Source organism: Rana temporaria, chromosome 8 (genome assembly GCF_905171775.1).
Source record: "Rana temporaria chromosome 8, aRanTem1.1, whole genome shotgun sequence".
In the NCBI taxonomy this organism is placed as follows: domain Eukaryota; kingdom Metazoa; phylum Chordata; class Amphibia; order Anura; family Ranidae; genus Rana; species Rana temporaria.
Window position 1 is genome coordinate 122,821,031 of NC_053496.1, and position 24,131 is coordinate 122,845,161.

The following is a 24,131-nucleotide window of genomic DNA, read 5'->3' on the forward strand; positions in this document are numbered from 1 at the left end:
CATGCTGGTACAGTAGGTTAATTGGCCCCTGTCTAAATTGGTGCCAATATGTGTATGTATGAATGTTAGCGCCTTGATGGCAGGGACTGATATGAATGTGCAATATATACGTAATGTGCTGCATAAAATTGACAGCGCTTTAAAAATAATAACAAAAATATTTAAAGTAACACCACCCACTTTCTTTATTACATTGGATGCCTGCCTTTGTAACTCCTCAAACGTTCTATGTCTTATTACAACATGCTACCCAAAAGTGAACTTCACATTTATTTACAGCCTCACAAGGACCTATACAGAGTAACAAATATTTCTTTTTATACATGCCAAATGTTATTTATGTTTGCAGCTGCAGTTCAGCATTTAGCGGTGCCAGAATTCCAAAGTCCTTCTCCATCTCCACTTTTCTCAGCTGCATTCAATTTAATGTATAGGGGGTAATGCCTTTAGCACAGACTGGGTTTTTAACCTTATATCAAAATACAGAAACTTTCTAGTCATAAGTCAAAAGTTTATTTCTGTCTATGTAATATTTCTTAAAAAGAAAAATAAATAAATAAATACATTTACTTAGATCATGCAGATACCAACAACTTACTTACATATTTATGTTAATTGGTACACGACTCTGGTTGTCCTTGATAAACTGATAAACTGTTCTCACAGCAGAGTGATCTTTTATGGCATTGTAAGTCACACAAAGATACACTCTTACACATGTTTGCGACTTTCTTTCCTTACAACTCAAAGACATATCCATTTTTGTCAAACCTGCTGCAGCCATGTTACACCTGACACCTCTCTCTAGAAAACGTTATAGTAAATCATTACTTATTCACCTCTTGAATGCTGAAAGGGCTTGCATTCCCAAAGTAGAAACAGCAGAACCCCCCCGCCACCCACACACACTTGGTGGCACAGTAGTTTGCCAGGGTCAATGACATACAGCAGATGGAAAAATGTACTTTGGCCTTGAGAGATAAAACTGAAGCTCAAATATAGTCTTAATGCTATAAAGATTTAACCTGCCCCTGTGATAATAGAGTTACGATGGAAAGTAGCCACCTATAATTGCCTGATTTTGTGCTCATATACCAAAACCCACGGCACCCAATTTCTCAAATCTCCTGGGGTCCAAAGCTCAGTCCCACCTCTTCCATGCCTTCCTAATAGCCCATTAAGGCCAACAATTATAAATATGAACTAACAGAATGATGTAGAAGAAAAAAGTGGGTGGGTCCAAGTTGTTGACAGCAAAACAGGTTTAGAATAACAAGAAGGGTGCTATACAAAGTGGTCAAGAAAAATACAGTCAAGTGCCAGTTTTCTAAAATACAAAGTATTTTATACTATATACAGTATATACATAAAAAGGCAGATCTGCACGCAAAAGTTAAAAAAAAATTCTGCGAGTTCTGCTTTAGCACTTTTATGATTTTTAGAATCAAGCTCAAAATAAATTAGAGAGCTATCACACAAATAGCACAACATTCTAAAACCATACCTATTTACAGTGCCCCTTGAAATTTTCCACATTTTGCCATGTTAAAACCAAAAATGTAAATGTATTTTATTGGAATTTTATTTACTAAAGGCAAATCCACTTTGCACTACAAGTGCACTTGAAAGTGCAGTCGCTGTAGATCTAAGGGGGACATGCAAGGAAAATAAAAACAGCATTTTTGCTTGCACATGATTGGATATTAAAATCAGCAGAGTTTCTCCTCATTTCAGATCTTCCCCTCAGATCTAAAGCGAGTGCACTTGTAGTGCAAAGTGGATTTGCCTTTAGTAAATGAATCCCAAAGTGATGTATAATTGTGAAGTAAAGGGAAAATCATAAATGGTTTTAAATTTATTTTACAAATAAATATCTGAGAAGTGTGGTGTGCATTTATATTCAGCCCCCCTCCCCTGAGTCAATACTTTGTAGAACTACCTTTCTCTAAAATTACAGCTGCAAGTCTTTTTAGGTATGTCTCTACCAGATTTGCACATCTAGAGAGGGAAATTTTTGTCCATTCTTCTCTTCTTTACAAAACAGCGCAAGCTCTGTCAGAATGAATGGAGAGTGTCTGTGAACAGCATTTTTTAAGTCTTGCCACAGATTCTCAATTGAATTTAGGTCTTGACTTTGACTGGGCCATTCAAACACATGAATATGCTTTGATCTAAACAATTCCATTGTAGCTCTGGATGTATGTTTAAGGTCGTTGTCCTGCTGAAAGGTGAACCTCTGCCCCAGTCTCAAGTCTTTTGCAGTCTCTAACAGGTTTCCTTCTAAGATTGCCCTGTATTTGGCTCCATTCATCTTCACATCAACTCTGACCAGCTTCCCTGTCTTTGCTGAAGAAAAGCATCCCCACAACATGACACTGCCACCACCGGATGGTGTGTTCAGGGTGATATGTGCAGTGTTAGTTTTTTGCCACACATAGCGTTTTGCTTTTAGGCCAAAATGTTCAATTTTGGTCTCATCTGAACAGAGCACCTTCTTTCCCATGTTTGATGCGTCCCCCACATGACTTCTTATGGCTTTCTTTCAAAATGGCTTTCTTCTTGCCACTTTTCCAAGGGCAGATTTGTGGAGTGCACAGCTAAGTTGTCCTGTGGACAGATTTTCTCATCTGAGCTGTGGATCTCTGCAGCTCCTTCAGAGTTACCATGGGCCTCTTGGAAGCTTCTCTACTTGCCCGGCCTATCAGTTTAGGTGGGCGGTCATGTCTTGGTAGGTTTGCAGTTGTGCCATACTTTTCCATTTTCAGATGGTGGATTGAACAGTGCTCTGTGAGATGTTTAAAGCTTGGGATGTTTTTTTATAACCTAATCCTGCTTTAAACTTCTCCACACCTTTTTTTCCAGATCTGTTTGGTGTGTTCCTTGGCCTTCATGATGCTGTTTGTTCACTAACAAACCTCTTAGGGCTTCACAGAACAGCTTTACTTATACTGAGATCAAATTACACAAAGGTGGGCTCTATTTACTAATTAGGTGACTTCTAAAGACAATTGGTTTCACTACATTTTAGTTAGGGCTAATACAATGGGGGCTTAATACAAATGCATGCCAAACTTTTCAGATATTTTTTTGTGAAAAATGCTGAAAATCATTTATCATTTTCCTTCCACCTCACAATTATGTGACACTTGTGTTGGTTTATCACATAAAATTCCAATAAAATACATTTACATTTTTGGTTGTTACATGCCAAAATTTGGAACATTTCAAGGGATGTGAATACTTTTTCAAGGCACTGTATACATAGTCTACGAATTAGATTCATATGATTATTATTTAGCTTTCTTTGTAAATCTGTTTGGTTACATGTTAGTGGGAGTGAAAAAACCTGCCCCTCTAAAATCACATAATTATGGCTGTGCCTCTGTAGATAAAGCATATTCAGTGATATTTCACATCATGCATCAACCTGTATTATTGTGCAATGTGTTGCAAGCCTCCAGAAATAAAACTATTCAGTGGGGTTGGAACTTAAATGTCAAACTCATTCTGCTTCTGTGACCTAGCAAATGACCTCTGGGTGCTAAGGACTAGGTTTTTGGTCCCCATCTTGTACTACATCACTATATTTTAACCCATTTGGTTGTTATCGTTGCCCATAAAGTAATTCCATGCTGATAGGAAAATTGATAGCTCACACTCAAGGTTTTGCCACCATAGCCTGAGATACCTATAAGATAGTTGTACAAGTACTGTAACAAGATTTATGTTTTGTGCTAAAGAATAGCCTTTAAATCCTGTTAATTCAAAGCACAGGCTGTGGGCCTGGCAGGGGATGTGTTTTTCATCAACCATTTGAAAAAGTGTAGCGCAGAGTGAAAATGCTGAGACAGCGAGATATAGTGAACAAGAGAGAGACACGTTGTAAACTTTTTACCACCTTGCAGTAAAAGACTATATAAATAATATTGCATGTACACCTTACCTCTGTGAGTCGTTGGATCCCTGGATACTGGTGGCAAGGGTGTGTAAGGCACGTTAGGAGAGCTTGAGTCCATATTATCTGAAATCTGACAAAAAGACAAAGGAATATCAGTCAATGGAGTTTAGTGACACAAATAATGTTGTATTTTCACTGTATGCAAATACAAATCATTGGGATACAGTAAACATTTACAATTCTCTGTCTTTACCCTATACTTTCCAGCATCAAAAAGGGTTGTTTAATGCACGCTCCTGACAGCCGCAATGGCTCCAAAGAGGCTGGAGTAGAGCCAAATGGCTCTACATAAGTATTTATTGATCCATTAGTTTGATTTAATTCTACAATGTATTGATATGTTTGTAGTGGTGACAGTTCCCTCTCATATGTATTACACCCTCCTCCAGGCAAGACTGGATGCATGCCAGTTCACATACAGGCTAGAACTTCGGGTTCAGCGTTAATGAATACTTAGCATTACAGACAGCTTTAGAGTGGGCATAGCTTCAGATATTTTTTTTTTCATGCTAAGTACATGCTCAGTAATTTGTAAGTGTACAACGTAAAATAATTTGTTAGCCCTTTCAGAGTACTCCCTGACAATTCCTTAAATTGCTTCCCTCTCAAAAAAGCTGTCACTATCACTATTCAGGCACCATCCAGGGTCATATTTATGCATATTTGTAAAGTTGCATGGAGATTCAAAAAAAGAAGAAATGGTAATGTCATTGATAGGATGTTTTGACTATCATTTGAAGTGACAAAAGAATAGCAATTCAGGATGCAACTTTTGCAAACAATGCAGCTGATCGGAGAATTTCCAAATATTACGTAAAGTGGTGTTACTTCATAGGAGGAATTTGTTTATATTACAACTTTTTACATATATATTATGTCTATAATCTCTACACTAAATCTATGTACGATCTGTTAAATAAAAGAGCAAGTGAATATGAATAATTTCAGTTGGGGTTTATATTAATGGTTGGGTGGATTGCAGCAAGAACATAAAAATATAAACGTTTTCATACATAGCATTTAATCAGGTAAAGTTAGCCATTCTGTCTAAGTGAGCTCATGACACATGAAAAATACCCTGAACAGATGTAATCTTACTCACCAAGGATTCCTAAATTATTTTTTTTGTTTACAAAATCTTTATTTGGAAGACTAAAACATGACAGGTTTACAGTATTTAGAGAATACATTATATAAGTTGATGAGGCAATGAGCAAGAGCTATACAGAAGAGAGATATCAGACATGAGTCAAACAATATGTTGCAATGTTGATAAGAGAGATAAGATGAGATATAGGGGAAAACCATTCAGATTCCACAAATGGATACATTAGCATAAAACCACTGAACAATATGGACCAGAACCAGTGCGAGAAGATATGTAGGAGAAACCAAAATTTATGTTATCTAATGTGTGGGAGTTACTGTTGTAGTGGAGTCCAGTAGATCAATTTTTTATTAAAGGATTGGATACTGTCTGAAAGTGTGTGATGGATCCTCTCAGACAGTCTGCGTGCATCCATTCTGGACAAAACTTGGGACCAAGGCAGATTATGTGATCTCCAGTTCAAAGCTATCATCCACTGGATAGAACCAATCAACAAGTGGAGTAGTTTGTTACATGTTTGGAGGATATTCAGTGCTTCAGCAAATAAGATACAGATTTGTGGTGATAGAGCGATCTTGCAATTAAATGAGGATTCTAGCCTGTCTGTAGCTGCCTGCCATATGGGTTTTAAGAGTTTACAGCTCCAGAAAATATGGAGTTAATTTCCTTCATCAGGACATCCCCTGAAGCAGGCTGGGGAGGCAGAATGGTAGAATGGGATTCCTAAATTATATATACACACGTGCACATACACATTGCAGAAGTAGTACACAGCCAAGGTAGCTTAGCCTCAGTTTGATCCACAGTTGTCATGGGGCTGCACATGATCACTTATGATTCTAGCCATTTTATGGCATGACAGTTCAATTAAAAGCACTACCAACCATAGTTATCAATCATGGCATGCATTGAATTCAGTTTAAATCAATGGATTTAGTTCTACTTTATTGAGTAAGTATTAAACCCACTTATTTAACGTTTCCTAAAACAAAGCTCAAGTTGGAAATGTTCAGTGAATATTATTACATTTTTAATCAAATATTCTAATATTGTTTTCTGCAGTGTTTTCATTTGCATTCAGCCTACTATCACTTGTGCAGTGCAAACTACATTCAAAGCATGCCTATAGTGATAAGTGTCACAGTTGCCAGTGTACTCATATTGGCTTTCAACCAAAGTTGCCCTCAAATTGCTGATCACATGTGCAGCACCATTCCAACTACATTGTACAGATCTAAATAGAAGCTAAGATAGCAGCACTGTTCCCTGTGAACGGGAGATAGGAAGATTTAGTTATGTTTTTAAGTCTACGTTCGGGTATGCAAAGATGTTGAGTATGGCCTCATATAAACAAAATAGCTAATCTTAAAAACGTACCATCATCCAGTGTTAAAATAGAGACGAAAAAGGGTGGGGGCAAAGGGACAAGGGACAGTGGCTGATGCTGACCCTATGACATTCCCTCCCCCGGGGATTAGTGGACTATCTCGGGACTTGGTAAAGCGTGATATACATATTGAAGGAAAAAATAAATTGTATTGCATAACATTTTGTTATACATAAATTACATGATTTAAATTGAAAAAACAGAGACAAAGGGTGCGCCCAAGCAATATCTGTTATTACAAACGTATAGATTGGTCTATGCCTCGACTAGTTTTGCGGTAAAACCGCTTCCTCAAGAGGATCAATCTATAAAGCAAACAAAACAATATTATGCATACATAGTAGTTCAAACAAAGCCGTTTTAAAACATAAAAGAAGATAATGCAGAGAGAAATAGCTTACCCAATATTTGGGTGGTCATGTGCGGCGTCAGGACGCTCAGGTAAAAATGTCCCCCTGCGGCGGAATAGGGGTATAATAAGGAAATCTCTGAATAGAGGCATAAAATGGGTAGAGAATCAGGTAGAGAACAGCGTAAAAGAGAAATGGGACACCCATGGAGGAAGGAAAAGAAGGGGGAGGGAGGGGGAGAGGGTAGGCAGGAAGGGAGAGCTGGGGAAGGGAGGAAAAGGAAAAGGGGGGGGGACAGGAGGGGAAAGGGAAGGTGGAGGGGGAATTAGGAAGGGAGGGGGACAGGGTGAGGAAAAGAAAGTTGAGAAAAAGGGGAGGAGGGAAGGGGGGAGGGGAAGAGGGAAAAAGGAAAGGAAAGGCTGGAGGGGAAAAAAGGGAAGGAAAAGGGAAAGGGGGGCAAGGGGAGCAAGGAGGGGCAGAGAGGATACCCAGAACCATAATTAAATGAGCTGAACAAAACATGACCAAAGATTGGCTCATCAATTAATTGAAAAGTAGTGTGGATACCACACCACCTGGTGGTTCACTGTGATGCAAGGGCAGTGAGGCAGAATGGAATTGGAGACATCCCAAGGTACTTCTGACTAAGGTGGCATCATGAATAAAATTGGTATACGGTTCATCACTGCCAATGACTGCCCAGCAAGAGGAAGTCTTTAAATGCAGTGAATATAGGTTAACGTGAGTAATTATAATAACATATAAGAATGCACCTAAAAAGCCAGGAGAGACGTACCCATGGAGATCCCCAGTCAGTGGATGGTAGCAGCCTCGATAATCTGTCCCACATATGGGAACCACAGAGAGAGATCCGCGGTGCTCATTCACGGGTGAAGCCCATTAAATGAGCTACCCAACCTAGAGACGTCCAAGACGCCGTCAATCAGCGGCGTCTGATTCTGTGCTATATGCCTGTGTACAAGGAGTGGCTATGGAAGGGGGGGGGGGATTGTCAGAGGTCTGTGTTTATTGTCATGCATCAGAAACAAACTATGCAGGGCTGACAACATCTGCTTAGGACATCTGAGCTAAAATGTGGGCGCATACTATATTTTTTGTACTTTTCTATTCATTCATTGGAGGACATAGCTCTGCTTTAAATAAATCACAAAATGGATATATCACCATCTGCAGGAGTTAGACACATAGGAGCTTCTTAACGAAAACTGGTGCAGCTGTGCATGGTAGCCATTCAGCTTCTAACTTCAGCTTGTTCAATTCCGCTTTGACAAAAAGGAAAAAAAAATAGCTGCAGTAGATTTGCACTGTAGTTTTAGTAAATTAACCCCATAGTACATAAAAATATAATAGAAAGCACAGGGGCAGCAACTGCTGCTGGTCACAACCACCTCCACATCTGTGGATGCTCCATTACATGGCATAGAAATGCAAACAAGAACAAACGTATTTACACATGTGAGAGCAGCAAGACAGAGTGGTGGGTACTGTATCCTCAGAACTAAGACAAGGATTTTAAGATCAGTGCAAAAAGTTCTCTTTCGTTCAGTGTAAGAAACAGCTCTGAAATAATCACCAGGCCCAGACTGGGACAAACAATAGGCCTGTGCATTTTACACCGATCAGGCCATTTTTTTTTTGTTTATACCAAATTACAATTAATGACAACTACCAGTTTACTGCACACTTTAAAGTGGTATTTAAAAAATCCCCCTGCAAGGCAATGTTATAATGTGCTAGTATGCATCGCATAGTAGAACATTATGAGAAACTTAGCTTAAAACAAAGCCCTACAGTGGCGCGCTGTCACCGCTGACAGGGCTTCTTTCTTCACCCAGTCTTTCTTCTGGGTTGGAGGCTTCAGTCCTTTGCTGGAACAAACCACAATGACGTCCCTATTCACAGCATAGGGCTCTGAAGGAATGGCATGGGTATGCCGTTCCTTCAGAGCGTATGTCACCAGCGGCTTCACAAGTAAATATCTCCTAAACAGTGCTTGTTTAGGAGATATTTAATAAACCTATAGGTATGGTACTATAGGCTTACCTATAGGTAAAAAAATCAACCAGGGGGGCAGCTTAGAGAAGGAGCTCTGACGTTACCGCAGCATTCCACCCGTCTCTCTGCACACCGCTCCCAGGAGAATACACAAAAAGAACCACTGCACGCCATACACCAGATTCCACCACTCATTGGCTGCTCACAGAGGGAGAAACATATCTGAAATGTTCAGAAACCAGGCTTCTTCCTCAAGCAATATGCCTGGAGGCAAGATAGCACCGCCCCATGTGGAGGAGGACTTCAGTGAGGACTACCAGTCAGCTTCAGAGGAAAACGGTAAGGGATCCTCCCATCCTGATCTTCCCCTACATATGCAAATATGGGACGGCTTTGCAGCATACATTAAATACCCATTTTCAGCGGCCATAACAGATCTTAAATCCAACATGAGAAGATGGCCTCTGCAGAGGCAGCAGGGAAGCATTGAGAAAAGGAAATACACAGGTTGGAAAAGGTGACCACCTCACACTGCCTCCACATCATTGAAAATAACAGACATCTAGAGGATTTGGATAATAGGGGAAGAAAGAACAATATCAGGGTCAGGGGAACCCAGAATCTGTTCAAAATGAGCAAATTACACTGGCCTTACAAAGAGTATTCAATAGCCTGCTGGAAAGGCTTGTAGACACAGAAATTGAATTTGTCAGGGCAAACAGAGTGCTCAGAGATAGGGGCCCAGACACTATGCCACCACGTGATATCATCTGCTGCCTCCAAAATGCATCATTGAAAGAGGACATCATCTTCCAGATCTGCCACACACTTGGATCGATAGCTCTTCCGCAATGGTACCAGAAATTCCTCCTCCCACCCTTAGAACGGAGTCCCCAGAAATCTCCCTCTACATCTCCAGAAAAACGACAATCTAAAAAGAAGATCTACCACAGGTGGAGATGCCACTTATTAATGAGATTCTCCTCAAAGGGATAATTTTTTGAAACATGTTGTAGGTAACTAAAAGGCCAAAATGGTAACTCCTTCTTGACAAATTCATTAAACCAATTGTGCCTGGGCAAAGATGTGCTCCACCTGGGAAACAAAGCCCTCCAACATGACCGCTAGGGAACACATAGTTGTGGCTGACCCTTGACAACCTAAATGTTTATGAGGGGACCCTGAGGACAGGAGTGATACCACAGTTGGTGGCTTACAGGTGTTGTAGGATGTCTCACCTGGACACCTGCAGCCCCATGCATTGCAATAGCATATTTGCAGGTTCCCTATGGAGGCCTGCCCCCCCACCATAAATGCTGTTCTAGCAATGCCCACTAAACTAAGTCAGTATAAGGTATGACACACTAGGGGTATTAGAGTCAAAAGGGCAGCCGTTCTGGTCACAGCAGCTGGTCACCACCAAGAAGACCGAGTAGTAAAGGTAGTGGCAAGATTTCTGAGCAACAGACAGGAGAGGACTGGAGGTAGTGTCACTCAGGCATCCAATGTTCACTATGAAATCTAGAGACAAGGCAATTTGTAGAGGGCCTGGTGTGCTGGCTACACACACACACACACACACACACAGAAGGCAGCCATATAGAATCCGAAATTTAAATACTGCAGGGCCATTCCTTCCTCCATCCATCCAGTGTTTCCTTTAACAAAGCCCTTAACAAAGATAGCCACCCCAATTCCTGCAATAGCCATATACACAGTGAAAATCCTACCGCTGTGGCCTAAAACTCTCATACCACTACACTAGCCTACAGCAGTTACCACACTACCTGCCATATACCCGGTCTTAAAAGAGTAGGTGCCCCAAATGCAAAGTGACTCCAGCTCCAGCAGGTAACCCTACACTAAGGGGAAATCTGGAGCCTTCATTTACCTTGCCATCTACCTTCTTAGGAAACACAGAGAAGGAGTAAGGGAGGGGGGGAATGGAACACCAAGGGTTGAGGTGGATGGAATTTACACACTGCATCTTTTGCAACACACTTGCCAGGAGCCACGGCTGTCTTCCAAGGTGATATAGAGCACTACTGCAGAAGCCAAGGTGCTGCAAACCTGTAAGGAATATTTTGTGACAAACCAACAGTTTGGCCAGCCATATGTGCCTTGCTAGGGTGAAATACCAACAGGCTGCATTGTTTGAAAAATGGGCTAGCACAGCTAAACCCTGCGTGGCACAAGAAATTGCATGTGCTTGATGGCTGATCCAGAAATACAATGAAGCTGAAGCTGAACTTTTCTTGTCAGGCTTGTCCCTTTACTCTTCATACCTTCCAAGTCTCCAGTTGGTCAGAACAGGCATTGCCAGGTGATCTGGGTTAGTAACACCCCGCTTGCGCCGGGTGATTTACGCTACGTCGCCGCAACTTTACAGGCAAGTGCTTTGTGAATAAAGCACTTGCCTGTAAAACTTGTAAATGACATACGTTAAGCGTTCTAGTAGTTTAAAGGTAAATGGTAGCAAGGAGATGGGTTTCAAAGAAGTTATTCACCTTTGAAAGGAAAAAAATAAAAGGCAGCAGCTAGAAACACTATTTCTGCTGGCTTTTAATAAAAGGACACTGAGGCCTTGTACACACGATCAGTCCAAACTGATGAAAACGGACTGAAGTTCAGTTTCATCAGTCCAAACCGACCATGTGTATGGCCCATCGGACTGTTGTCCTTCAGTCTAAAGTTTTAGGCCTTGTACACACGATCAGTCCAAACTGATGAAAATGGACTGAAGTCTGATGGTCTGATGTGCCTACACACCATCAGTTCAAAATCCGATCGAGTCCAACGCGGTGACGTAAAACACAACAACGTGCTAAAAAAACGAAGTTCAATGCTTCCAAGCATGCGTCGACTTGATTTTGAGCATGTGCGGGTTTTGAACCGATGCTTTTGCGTACTAACCATCGGTTTTGACTGATCGGTCATCAGTCCATCAGTCCGATTTTAAAGCAAGTTTTAAAACTTTGGTCTGAAGGACAAAAGTCTGATGGGCCATACACACGGTAGGTTTGGACTGATGAAACAGAACTTCAGTCTGTTTTCATCCGTTTGGACTGATCGTGTGTACAGGGCCTCAGAACTTGCTTTAAAATCGGACTGATAGATGCCTGACCGATCGCTCAAAACCAATGGTTAGTACGCAAAAGCATCGGTTCAAAACCCGCGCATGCTCAGAATCAAGTCGACGCATGCTTAAAAGCATTGAACTTCGTTTTTTTCAGCACGTCGTTGTGTTTTACGTCACCGCGTTGGACTTGATCGGTTTTTGAACTGATGGTGTGTACGCACATCAGACCGTTTTCATCAGTTTGGACTGATCGTGTGTACAAGGCCTGACCTGTCCAGAAATCCTGGGCTGCCCTCACCCAGGCTGGTTCTTCGCTGGTCTTCATGTTCCTTACATCTTCACAGGCAGCTTCCCACTGCACATGCGTGAGCCATGCTGCGTTTTGTGAATGGTACTAGGTACCCAAAACATTTATTGTGCCAAATGTGGTAGAAGGGTGGGGGGACATAAAGGTGAACTTCCCGATTAGGATGAAGTTCTGTTTTAAATTGTTCAGGCTGGTGGGGTCCAATGATGACATTTTAAGTATTGGGTGACCAGTTCATTCTTTAGAGGGGAGGGGGAAGGTGCCAGCAAAGAAGAGGAGATGTATTTGAGGAAGCATAGGATAGGTCAAGAGGGTGACATATATACTGTTCAGCCACTGTACAATAATAAAACACTCTAATTTTATTGGAAGTTAAAATTGTCTTGTCTCATTCTATTTCTGTCTATTCAAGTTCTTGTGTACTGTCTTGTCACATTAAATTTTTTATTTTTTTTGTATTCGCGCAAAAAGGGATATGAGGAGTTAGGAGAATGTACATTATGGTTTTGAAGTTTTTTTTTCTTCAAACTTTTAACATAATACAGTGTGGTATTGTGAAAAAATAAGCTCACGAATTTTACTTTAGAAATACGAATTTTCTATAGCTTTTAGATCTGCCATGATCTCTACTTCCACCAATTAATACAGTGGATAAAAAATAAAATATCTTGGCCATATTAATTGACAAAGGCCTTTTTTTAAGCTGAAATGTATCTGATTGGGGTGTTGTTGCTGTATTTAAGCTAAACTAAATGTAAATGTTAAAATTCCATGATACATTGAAAATACAGTATGTATTGTACACAAATATAGACCAGTAGTACGGGAGTAAAATAATACCCAGTAAGTAACGCAGCACGAGGGGACTAGTGTGAAGTAACACAGACTACAGGGGTCAGTAGTAAGAACGCAGAGTTCAAAGGTTAGTAATAAGTAACGCAGGGGTTGATTTAATAAAAATGAAGAGTGCAAAATGTGGTGCAGCTGTGCATGATAGCCAATCAACGTCTAACTTAATCTTGTTCAATTAAGACTTGACAAAAAACAAAAATGGATTGGTTTCTATGCAGAGCTGCACCAGATTTTGCACTATCCGGTTTTAGTAAGTCAACTCCACAGAGTTCAGGTTTCAGTAGTAAGCAAATCAGAGCACAGAGGTTGGTAATAAATAATGCAGATTTCAGGGGTTTTGGAGTAAGTAACATATAGTTCAGGGGCCAGCAGTAAGGTATGCAGAGTTCAGGATTCAGGAATAAGTAACGCAGAGTGCAGCAGTTGGTAGTATGTAATGCAGAACCCAGGGATCGGTAGTAAGCAATGCAGAATTCAGGGATCGGCAGTAACAAAAAGTTCAGCAGTCAGTAGAAAGTAATGCAGAACCCAGGGATCGGTAGTAAGCAATGCAGAATTCAGGGATCGGCAGTAACAAAAAGTTCAGCAGTCAGTAGAAAGTAATGCAGAACCCAGGGATCGGTAGTAAGCAATGCAGAATTCAGGGATCAGTAGTAACAAAAAGTTCAGCAGTCAGTAGAAAGTAATGCAGAGCACAGGGATCAGTAGTAAGTAATACTGAATTTTGGGGTCTGTAGCAAGTAATGCACAGTTTAGGGGTCAGTAGTTAAAGCGGGAGTTCACCCAAAAATCAACTTTCTGCAGTTAGATCCAGCATACTGCTGACATCTGCAGTATGCTGGTCTTTTTTTTTTTTTTTTTGGTACTTATCGTTTTAGCAGTAATTCTTCTATGGCTCCGAGCAGGGATTACTTCCTGGTATAGGCGTTCCCTTCAAGACAAGAAGTTGATTGACAGCCTTCGATAGCGCGTCACGGCTTCCGAAGATACATGAGTGACGCTCGGCAATTTACAGCGCCTGCGCAGTCAGCTCTACACGGCAGGCGCCGTAAACAGCCAAGTGTCACCTCGGCTGTTTTCGGAAGCCGTGACGCGCTATCGAAGGCCGTCAATCAACTTGCTTGCCTTCGGGAACGCCCATTCCCCGAAGGATTCCCCGCTCGGAGCCATAGAAGAAATACTGCTAAAACGATAAGTACCAAAATAAATAAAAAAAGACCAGCATACTGCAGATGTCAGCAGTATGCTGGATCTAACTGCAGAAAGTTGATTTTTGGGTGAACGCTTTAATAACATGGAGAGCAGGGGTCAGCAATAAGTAACACAGAGTCCAGGGGTCAGTAATAACGCAGAGAGCAGGGGTCAGCAATAAGTAACATGGTTCAGGGGTTTGTAATAATGAAATGCAGAGTTCAGGGGTCAGTAACTATTAGGAAGGTGCACCTTTTTTTTGGCTTAAGTTTGCTGTATATTCATACAACCCTAAAATGTGGAGCCTCACTGTTCCAAAATTTCTATACATTAGGCACCTCGTGCGTGTTGTGGACAGACCAGGGATGAATGGCAACTATACAATACAGTCCACAATAAGCCATCTGTTTTGTAGTCATGTGTTTCAAAATGTCTTCCAAAGGGTGATCCAAGATTCCTATTTATAATGTAATACGTATGATCATAGATACGTTGCCAGAGGACATGTTTAGTTTTCCCTACATAGAAGGCTTTGTACAGTATTTGCACATAAGTAGATATACTACTCCCATCATGTTCCAATTCCCTTATTGTAGCCTCATTTCAAAAGTAATTTCCGGATTTTTTGGCTGCACATTCAAAGTCCTCACTATTTGTACAATTACATTTTAAGCATTGTACAGATGGTTTGTTTTAAATCAGATTTTTACAATGAGAACTATTTGCATGAAAGACAGTATTGCCTGCATTTGGCTTCCTGTATAAGGATGTACCTATCAATTATTAGCATCCTTGAACACCAAAAACAGGAGACATGGTAAATATTAGATGAAAAGGATTAGAGTTTAAAATTCATAAATTTTTGTATTTGTTCCTATGTGCCATACCGCAAGACAATATTGTCAACATACCTGTGCCATGCAACCATATGGCACAGATAAGCAGATGCCTCCGCAATAGAGAAAGCGTAGGTACAGACTTGTGGAAAACAGGGCACAAGTGGTCCCCGTCCCCTTATGTCAAGATACTGTAGATGTAAGCAACATTATGACAAAAACACCATTTTGGCCTTATCTCATCTAAGAAAGATTTAAAAGTGGAGTTTCCATCCCAAATATTTTTTTCATGATTGTGCTCATTAGACCAAAAAAAAAAAAAAAAATGTGTTTTACTCACCTGGAAATGCCTGTTGCTATGCGGTCCCACGAAATCTGCCTTCGGAATCACCTAGGATTCTGACATCATCTCCCTCGGCTCCTCAGCACGCTAATGCTCCTGGGAAATGTGTGTCATCATTTCCCAGGATGCAGTGCGCTTCCCCATTATAACTCCCCATCCAAGACTTCCAGGAAGTAAGTGCTTGTGGGCTTCACAATGCCCACAAGCAAAATGACAACGGTGTGAACATAGTTTTATAAACTATCTTTTTTTAATAACTATGCGGAGCGGCGGCGGATTGTAAAATAGTAAGTGACCGGATTTATATTATAAAAATGCATGATGAAAGGACATACATTTAAAAAAATGTAATTGTGGTTGGAACCCCGCTTTAACTACCTATAATCGTTTTTCATGAATTATGCTTGAATATAAAGTTTCCACATCTCTGAAAGTTAGAACAGTAAAAATAACTCAGATGATACATTAATCCCATCCAAAATAGTTAACAAATGGATTGTGCCCTTTAACCACTTAAGGACCGCCTCCTGCACATATACGTTGGCAGAATGGCACGGCTGGGCACAAGCACGTACAGGTACATCCTCTTTAAGTGCCCAGCCTGGGGTCGCGGGCGCGCGCCCGCAGCCCAGTCCGAAGCTCCGTGACCTTGACCGCTCGACCAGCGGACCCCATCGCCGCTGGTCCAGCAATTAATAAAAATGCAATAAAACTATCCCCTATTTTGTAAACGCTATAAATTTTGCGCAAACCAATCGATAAACGCTTATTGAGATATTTTTTGCCAAAAATAGGTAGAAGAATACGTATCGGCCTAAACTGAGGAAAAATAATTTATTTTTATATATTTTTGGGGGATATTTTTTATAGCAAAAAGAAAAAAATATTGAATTTTTCTCAAAATTGTCGCTCTATTTTTGTTTATAATGCAAAAAAAAAACCAAATCAAATACCACCAAAAGAAAGCTCTTTTTTTTTTTTACTCTGTGGCAAATTTTGAGATAAATTGGTCTTCAACTTCTCTAAAAGAAGAAATAGCTCTCTCTGATATGAGTTAAAAGTCTCAGCAGATATAGATTTATACCATTCCCTATTTTTTGGAATTGTATTGCACATCTGTAACTAGTGCTCAGGATCCATTATAATAGTGTACCCCTCCCCCCTTGCCTGGTGGTTTTATTTCAATTTTGTTGTTTTTACTAAAAATCTGTTAAAGTTCTTTTTTGAGCATAGTTTAAATTACTCAGACACCAAGTGCCTTTGAGTTCTTTGATATCGGTTTCTACTTTACATACAAATAGTTCAACACAGTTGTTAATTTGCAAGTGAGATTGGGAATTTATTTTATTTCTTACTATATGATCTAGTAAGGTGACCTCTATTTCACTGGGAATGTGTGTTTTCTGCTGTGTGTCTTGAACATGCACACTACTGCTCTCTTTTTCCAATTTCATTAGGATATTTAGCATCTAATAGTCATGTAGAGAAAAGTCTCACCAATCCTTAAAGCTGATGTAAACAGCCTCCGATGATACACAAGGATGAACCAAATCTCCCTACATAGATTTTACATGTATATCTGCTGTCTTCACATTTATATATGGTTTAGAAAATTCAGATCGTGTTAGGAGATTTTCTCTACCTGTTTAACACAGAGTGTGATGTCTGGGCATACAGCCAAGATAGCTAACATTGCTGATTGGAGGAAAGGCACACACCCCCTCTCATCATAGGCAGAGACTCTCAGAGCTGTTCTGTAATAGGACCTGCTCCCTGCTAATCTATTTTAGCGACCTCCCCGGACTGAAGATTCAGGCTGCTTTTGTCTAAAAAGTCTGAGAATTTGTCAGGAGTTATCAGGTGGATAACAGAGGAATTGTTCAGGAGAGAGCTAAGGGACATCATTAAAGCGGATGTGCCACTAAAAAAAAATATTAAAAACCAGCAGCTACAAAGCTACAAATACTGCAGCTGCTGACTGTTAACATTAGGACACTTACCTGTCCTGGAGTCCAGCGCCTTCCGCAGCAGAGGACGAGCGATCGCTCATCTCTCTGCTGCTCCCCCCGCCATCCTCAGTGAGGGAACCAGGAATCGAAACGCTCCGGCTTCACTACCCGGTTCCCTACGGCGCATGCGCGAGTTGCGCTGCGCCGCTGATTGGCTCCCGCTGTGCTCTGGGAGCCGAGTGTTCCCAGAGCACAACGGGAGGTGACGTCATGCCCGGAGAAAACCCGCAGCTGTGTGGCCGGAAGTGGGTGCAAATACCTGTCTTTAGACAGGTATCTGCACCCCCCTCCCCCTGAAAGGTGTCAAATGTGACACCAGAGGGGGGGAGGGTTCCGATCAGCGTGAGTTCCACTTTAGGGTGGAGCTCCGCTTTAAAGAGAAGTAACAAAATAGTGCAGATATATGTGCCAAGCTCAAATTTCATGAATCAGGTTTACATAAACTTTAAGTGAACATTATAATGGAGCCACATCTTGTTTTAACAATTGTGTACAATTTTCAAAATTAATTTCCTAGCACATAGGTGAGAATCCTTCACAAGACAAACTTACTTATGTTCTGAGTGGTAGAAACTCAGGCATAGTTGTAAGACCTCCTTTTCTGTTAAAGACAATGAGGAAAGATTTATATGAATTTTTTTTGTATTTAACTCCTCTTTAACATAAAATTGTAAAAAAAAAAAATAACTATCATGGGATAAAATGTTTTACCAAACGAATAGGACCTATAGAGAGCAAAAAAAGGATGAAAAGTATTTACATGAAATACCTCTTCCAATACCTCTTTTCTTTATTTCACTTCTAGGGAGTCACAAGGTGAACAACCACACACAGCTTCATGCTAGTGAGAGTGGTATGCTTGAACATCATTTTTACACAAAAAGCAAAAATAAGAAACACCAATACCAACAGTTAACACATGAGACAAGTCTTTGAGCATAGATACACACTCACAATGGATAACCACAGAAGCTACCAAAAAATGTCTTCATATCACAAGGTTTTTTAGGTAAGAAAATGCATCCAACACTCAAAGAGTCAAAAACCACTAGACTATGCCCCCACCCCTATAAAAATACCAGCCAATTTAGATCTTTATGTGTTGTAGGGAACCGATTTTCTTTGCATTGATATTTCCCTATATAATGTATATACACATATCTTTAACAGAGAAAGAGGTCCTAAAAACTGGGGCTGGGTTTCTGCCCCTCACAGAAAATAAGTATGTTTCTGAAAAATATTTTCTAGGAAATTTGCTTTGAAGATTATGCGCCCTGCCCTACACCAACCTGTACCTGAAACGTTATCCTTTTTCTAATAAGGAGGCATTAACCTACCTGTGCCATTTAACTGCATGGCACAGATATATATCGACAATATCTTTCTCTTATGGTCTAGCACTTTTTAACAATTACAAGAATTTGTGAAAATTTTGACCACTTATCTCTTAGCTCCTGTTAACATCGGCATGATTTGACATGTCAAATCTCATGCCAAATTGCAGCCTATTGCTGGCAACTGCACTGTCATAATCTGTGTGATGCCAACTTTGCGGCGTGGCACCGATTTCCAAAAGTAATTCCTGCACTACTTTTGGAGACTTTGGGGGTGATTTCAATAGACATCTGTGCATAAACCCAAACAGATGTCTTTCAAATCATCCCTGAACTCGCACTGAAATGCGGGTTTGAAATCTAAATTTAAAAAATGTGAAACAAGCGTTCAGTGTGAACGAGGGCTTGAGCTGGCATTTACCATGTTGTGCAATGAGCAACAAATCTTGTTTTTGGATTTGGTGGTGTTCAAGGATGCTACTAATATATTATTATTATTAGGTGCCCCCTTTTAGAGGAAGACAAATGCAGGCAAAAAATGTCCAGCTGGACAATACTTAAAGTGGAGTTCCAGCCAAAATTACACTTTTTAAGTAAAAATACCCCTATAATACACAAGCTTAATGTATTCTAGTAAAGTTAGTCTGCAAACTAAGGTCCGTTTTGTTAGGTTATTACAGCATTTTAAAAACGTTTATAAACTAGCATTAGACTGGGGCCATCTTAAGTGTGGGCATTTAAAGCCGAACTGTATTACTTCCTGGATTTCATGCTTGCAGATCTCGCACACGCTCAGTGCTGCACAAGCAGTGTAATAGGTTTCAGGTCAGGTTTCCATAGCAATGGCAGTGTTAGAGGAAGTTTTCCATATCTATGCAAACCTCTCCCCCCTGCAGGAACCCGGAAATATACTGCATGCTCAAAGAATATCATTCATGAAATATATATAGATAACTTGTTATATATATTTCTTAATCTGTGTGTGTATATATATATATATATATATATATATATATATATATATATATATATATATACACACACACACACACAGACCAAAAGTTTGGACACACCTTCTCATTCAAATAGTTTTCTTTATTTTCATGACTATGAAAATTGTAGATTCACACTGAAGGCATCAAAACTATAAATTAACACATGTGGAATTATACATAACAAAAAAGTGTGAAACAACTGAAAATATATTTCATATTCTAGGTTCTCCCAGCAACTCTCCGCCTCTGCCCGCCCCCTCAGGTTTTCTGGACATACATAGCGAGGTCTGTTAGTGGGGTGGGCGGGGCTGTTGTATAGTTTACCATCTCTCCTCTCTCTGCCTCTGCCCGCCCCCCTGAGTTTTCTGGACATACGGTACATAGCGAGGTGTGTTAGTGGGGTGGGCAGGGCTGTTGTGAAGTTTACCATCTACTTCGCCCCTGGCCCCGCCCCGCCCCCGCCCGCTCGAGACACTGATGTTTTCTACTGCACAGCATGGGATTGATCTCCCAGGAGGCATAGCCGAGGAGGAGGAGGAGGGGGGGTGACGACCTCAGCCTCGGGCCGCGGCTGGAACCATGAAGAGGAAACTGTAACACAGTGAGTTTGAAAAAAAAAAACATGCCAAATGTATTTAAGGGGACACAGAAGCAGCGAAAGCAGTGGACTTGAAAGAGGGTGGAACTCCACTTTAAGGATAAACTATAAAATTGGATATACAAATAAAGAGGAGTTTAAATGTGAAGCCAGGAAACTCCAAAAATTACTCTTAATACAAGGACACAGTAGGGGTTTTTGAAATACCGTATATACTCGAGTATAAGCCAAGTTTTTCAGCACATTTTTTTTGTGCTGAAAATGCCCCCCTCGGCTTATACTCTAGTCATGTTTTTGCGCCTGATCTCCCAGACTTTGAGGACCCGGTACTGGCCGACCGTAACTTGGCACACATGTAGCCCCCTCTTCCACTATAAGTGTGCAAAGTTTGTTGTCCGGGGGACCTACGGCCGGGGAGCACCAATTTTTCAAAGCTGGGTACCCCTTCTATAGCCTCCCATGTTAAATGGTAATTTCACAGGTGACTTTGGAGACTGGTACTGGCCGGTCGTAGGTCCTCTGGACCCGGAACTTCGCACACGTGTAGCCCCATTTCTCCTCTACAAGTGTGCAAATTTTGTTGTCTAGGGGACCTACTGCTGGGGAGCACTGATTTTTCAAAACCAGGCACCCCTTTCATAGATTCCCATGTTAAATGTCAGTCTAGTAATAGACACAGTGAGGCATGGGCACAGTGAGGCATGCAGATGGACAACCTAGGCTTATACTCGATAGTCAATAAGTCTTCCCATTTTTTTGTGGTAAAATTAGGTGCCTAGGCTTATATTCGGGTCGGCTTATACTCGAGTATATACAGTATGTATGTGAAAAAAGCAAAACTATGTCCCATGTCCTTTAGGAAGTGATATTGCTAATGAAATAAGTTTGTTCCAAGCCAATATTTAACATCCACAGCAGAAGACCCATTTGAGCATTTTCCACATGATACCTGTAAATGCAAATGTTTTGGAAATTGCCAATTTATAAGAAACAGCACTGATCTTAAATCAGATTGGTTTCCATATTAAATATTTGTTTGGGCAAGCATGATCCAAATGGTTACTTATTGTCACAGAAGTCTCTGGCCACTGTGCATCCAGTAATGCAATGCAGCAGCAAGTACTGCACTCAGTAATGTGTTATATGTTTGGCCCACTGACTTCCCTTGTGTGACCAGAATCAAGTGATTACTCATTTTTACAGAAGGCACCAGGCATTGTATTACTGGATACACAGTGGCCACAATGGTCCAAACTGAATTTAATTGGGAACCCAAATATGGAGTTCTAATTTAAGTTACTTAATGGTCAGGATTATAGGCCAAATCATTTTTCTGACTATGAAAAAGAGCAGACAATAGGGTGCAGTATCAGTGTAATTATCCATTTATTTAGAAGACAAAAGGCACAGCATGAGGGGCAGGAGGGATGAAGCTGTGCGGTAGATGGTAAAAACAGAGGCTGGATTGCTTTAGATGGTTGTCTGCTACAGGAAGGACCAGACACGCCAGAATAGATTGAAACCAGCAGTGTCTTAGCCACCACTCGTGCACCTGGGATCGGACAGTCAGTGACTATGCAAAGGGCGGACTGCTACTGTATGTGTTGAAAACAAACTGGTATTTTATACACAGCGGTATGGGGACAGATTTGGAGAGTTGCACTGGGCAGGGGGACTAAGTTGGCTTGAGTGACAAGGAGCAGCAAATGCCGAACAAGGATAATGATACATTTTGTTAAATATTATTATATGATAACAAGAAGAGGACGAATGTAGCAATGTCCACAGCACAGTAAACATCAATTAAGTAAAGGAAAAGAAAACCCTCATTACAGTTAAAATAATGATGATAAAATACATGATTAATTCATGCATGGTACATACCACAATGAATTAATAATATACTATACATAAAGTAGCATTCAGTTTATAATGTTTTTTATATCAAATTGCTTAAATAAATATAAAATGTCTATGAATATAGTGTATTTCTCTTATTCCTATTAAAAGATTAGACAAATCAGTTATACATAAAATAAGATGATACTAAGGAATTAAACATGGCAAAATAAATAAAATAAAAACCTATTATAATGGTATCTTATTATGATGGCTTTTTTGTAATTCAAATAAAGGTAATATTCTTCAAAATAACTGAACAAATAAATCAAAAAGAGCAGAACATTTTTGAAACCAGATAGACACACATCAATTATATGCATGTGCGTAATTTAATGAACATGAAACCACACTGCCAGGCCACCACCATGTGTGGCCATGTATGCATGCTAGCATGCACAACCATGCACATATGGAAGCCATCCATACGCACAGTGGCATCACTAGGGTTGGTGTCACCTGGTGCGGTAAAATATGGTGCCCCCCCCCCCCAATAACATTTTTCAAATATTTTTTACCCTACTGTTTGCTCTCTGTTCTCCTTTCTTCCCCTTTTCTCTCTCTCCCTATCCATCTTTCTTGTTCGTTCTATTCCTTCTTCTTTCTCTCCATTTTTCTTTGTCCCCTCCCCCCACCTCTCTTTCTCCAGAACCGGAATTCACATCTCAGGAGCCTATAGGCCAGGGGCGTACCTAGAGCATTTGGCACCCAGGGCGGATCCAATATCTGGCACCCCCCCACGTTAAAATGTAAAAACACCCCACTGTGCCCCCTGCATACCTCTACATCCTTCAATATCTTTTTGTTACTACTGTGTACCCCTCTCCACAACTGCACCTCTGGACCCCTTTACATTACACAGTCCCCTGCATCACTGGACCCCTTTACATTACACAGTCCCCTGCATCACTGGACCCCTTTACATTACACAGCCCCCTGCATCACTGGACCCCTTTAACCACTTGAGATCCGCGCTATAGACGAAATACGTCCGCAGCGCGGCTCTCAAGTGCCAAGTGGCCGTTTAAAAACGGCCTTTATGTGCATTACCCGCGCGCGCCACTGGGTGGCGCGCGGCGGGTAAAAACTGTCCCGACGCATCGCCGAAGACCCGATGCGTGTACCTGGCGGCCGAGATGTCCGCCGGGTACACGCGATCGTCGGTGACACGGCAGGTGACAGCAGGGACGTGGAGCTCTGTGTGTAAACACAGAGCTCCACGTGCTGTCAGAGGAGAGGAGACCGATCTGTGTCTCTTGTACATAGAGACACAGCATCGGTCCCCTCCCCCAGTCACCCCCCTCCCCCCACACAGTTATAACACACCCAGGCTACACATTTAACCCCTTCCTCACCCCCTAGTGTTAACCCCTTCACTGCCAGTCACATTTATACAGTAATTCGTGCATTTTTATAGCACCGATCGCCGTATAAATGTGAATGGCGCCAAATTTGTGTCAAAAGTGTCCGATACGTCCGCCGCAATATCCCAGTCCCAATAAAAATCGCAGATCGCCGCCATTACTAGTAAAAAAAAAAATAATAAAAAAAATCATAATTCTGTTCCCCATTTTGTAGGCGCTATAACTTTTGCGCAAACCAGTCGCTTATTGCGATTTTTTTTTTTTTTTTACAAAAATACGTCGAAAAATACGTATCGGCCTTAACTGAGAAAAAAAATAGTTTTTTAAAAAAAAATTGGGATATTTATTATAGCAACAAGTAAAAAAAATATATATTTTTTTTAAATTGTTGCTCTTTTTTTGTTTATAGCGCAAAAAATAAAAACCGCAGAGGTGATCAAATACCACCAAAAGAAAGCTCTATTTGTGGGGAAAAAAGGACGCCAATTTTGTTTGGGAGCCACGT

The 24,131-nt window shown here is 40.8% G+C and overlaps 1 protein-coding gene across 1 annotated transcript in view; it reads right to left on the bottom strand.

The window, feature by feature from the left end:
• LRMDA (leucine rich melanocyte differentiation associated) overlaps positions 1-24,131 on the bottom strand; it is a 1,236,952-nt gene that overhangs the window by 202,282 nt on the left and 1,010,539 nt on the right. The window contains exon 6 of the mRNA XM_040320646.1: positions 3,944-4,028. Coding sequence (XP_040176580.1) covers positions 3,944-4,028 — 85 coding nt within the window. The remainder of the gene's footprint in view (positions 1-3,943; positions 4,029-24,131) is intronic.